At 39.1% G+C, this 1798-nt stretch overlaps 1 protein-coding gene across 1 annotated transcript; it reads right to left on the bottom strand.

The window, feature by feature from the left end:
- Positions 1-260: 260 nt before the first annotated feature.
- LOC100021467 (interferon alpha-16-like) lies at positions 261-812 on the bottom strand. Its single transcript, XM_001373585.1, has one exon. It carries the CDS (start codon positions 810-812, stop codon positions 261-263), a length of 552 nt encoding a protein of 183 aa, XP_001373622.1.
- Positions 813-1798: the final 986 nt, after the last annotated feature.

Here is a 1798-nt window from a genome sequence, read left to right as displayed (position 1 = left end):
TTGAAATGTTCAAGTATTCCCTTCAACCCCCATGAACAATAAATATTAAATATACTGATTAGAATAAATAATAAATATGAATTTTGAAATGTTCAAGTACTGAATTGAAACCTTTTTTCAATTCATGAATGGCAATTCATGTCTTAAAATAATTCTTTGAATACAATGGTTTTTAGTTGATAAATATTTTTTCTACTGATTAAATGGTTAATTTGAAGAAAGCAGTCAACTATTTGAAGAACTGAAAGTCTACTTCTTCTTTAGTCCTTGAATTTTCTGGTGAGATTGCTCATGAACAGAATGCATCTCCTGATTTCTATGCGGGTGAATTCCCAGGCACAGCGACTATACCCTTTTCCTTGAAGGTATCGGCTTATTCCTTGGAAATAGCTCTTCAGAGCCATCATGGGGTTCTCACTTCCCAAGGAAGGTACTTCCCACTCTGCATCTTGTCCAAGGCAACTTTCCAGCTGTCCTAGCTGATGATCCAGTCCAATGCGCAGTTCAATGACCTGGGTCTGATTCCAAGTGGCAGGCATAGCATTTTGACTGAAGAGGTTAAAGATCTGCTGGACCATCTCAAGAACAACGACTGTGGCATTTTCCTTTTGAAGTTGGCTTCCATCCAGGGCTTCCTTTGGGAAGCTGAAGTTGGTCCATTCCTTCAGACATGGCACCAGGGAAGATGTGCTCATTTGGTTAAGAAGTGAGAAGTCTTTCTGGAGGCCCTGAGTCAAGTCACAGCCCAGGGAGCAGAGGATGTTGGAGCAGAGCAGAGCCAGGACAGCTGGCAATAAACTCAAGGAGGTCATAGTGATGCTGAGAATAGTTTGGGACTGACTGAGCTAAGACACCAGTGAGCCTTTGTCTCAACTTGTTGAGATATCTGAACTCTAGGCCACTCTCCCTTAAATAGTGCTGAATGTTACTTTCTTTACTTAGCATGGGATTTCACATCACTTTCCACTTTCTTTTTCTACTTTCCACATTGGTCTTAGAAAATACAATTACACTTCTATTTTTGTAAAATTTGTAGAAATGAAACAAAATTTACTCTTAAAGAGAGTTTATACATGAAGCTCTTTGTCATCACCAATCTCATTTTACTTATTTTTAAATTTCACTTCTGAATAGCACACATATTGTAATTTGCTAAATGCTATCATTTTTTCCCCTAAATTTTTTTTTGTTCTTTCCTGACTGCCTCCACTGCCGCCATCTTCATTTAAGCCTTTATCAAATCTTGGCCTCCCTTCATTCCAATTATACAAAGCTTTTTATTTTACTTCCTAGCCACCTTTTAGCCAGACCTGCTGCCAGTCAGACCAGAGGCTTTTTCCTGGAGAACATAATCATTTAATCCCTAAAATTCATACCCACTGACCTAGCTTTTCTGAATGATCATTTCCTTATCTCACTTATCTCCATCTTGAAACACATGCAGAATTATTTGACTTCACTGATCTATCATATTCTCATTAATCATGTCTGTTAGCTGAGAGTATATGAAAGTAAAGGAATATTATTGTATGAGATCTGATATTATCATCAGAGATAGAAAGCAAGAAGCATCCTTAAAAGCACTCTCATTGGGGGCAGCTGATTGGCTCAGTAGATTGAGAGCCAGGCATAGAGATGGGAGTCCCTAGGTTCAAATCTGGCCTCAGACACTTCCCAGATGTGTGACCTTGGGCAAGTTACTTAACCCCCATTGTCTCACCCTTACCACTCTTCTGCCTTAGAACCAATACACAGTATTGCCTCTAAGATGGAAGGTAAGGGTTTAAAGGGGGGAAAA

Source organism: Monodelphis domestica, chromosome 7 (assembly GCF_027887165.1).
Source record: "Monodelphis domestica isolate mMonDom1 chromosome 7, mMonDom1.pri, whole genome shotgun sequence".
Lineage (NCBI taxonomy): Eukaryota > Metazoa > Chordata > Mammalia > Didelphimorphia > Didelphidae > Monodelphis > Monodelphis domestica.
The sequence above is the reverse complement of the archived record's forward strand: the minus strand, read 5'-3'. Positions and strand labels throughout refer to the sequence as shown.

Bases quoted from the DNA above. Each gene is read 5' to 3' on its own strand.
- LOC100021467 (XM_001373585.1), bottom strand. From the start codon at position 812: ATGACCTCCTTGAGTTTATTGCCAGCTGTCCTGGCTCTGCTCTGCTCC.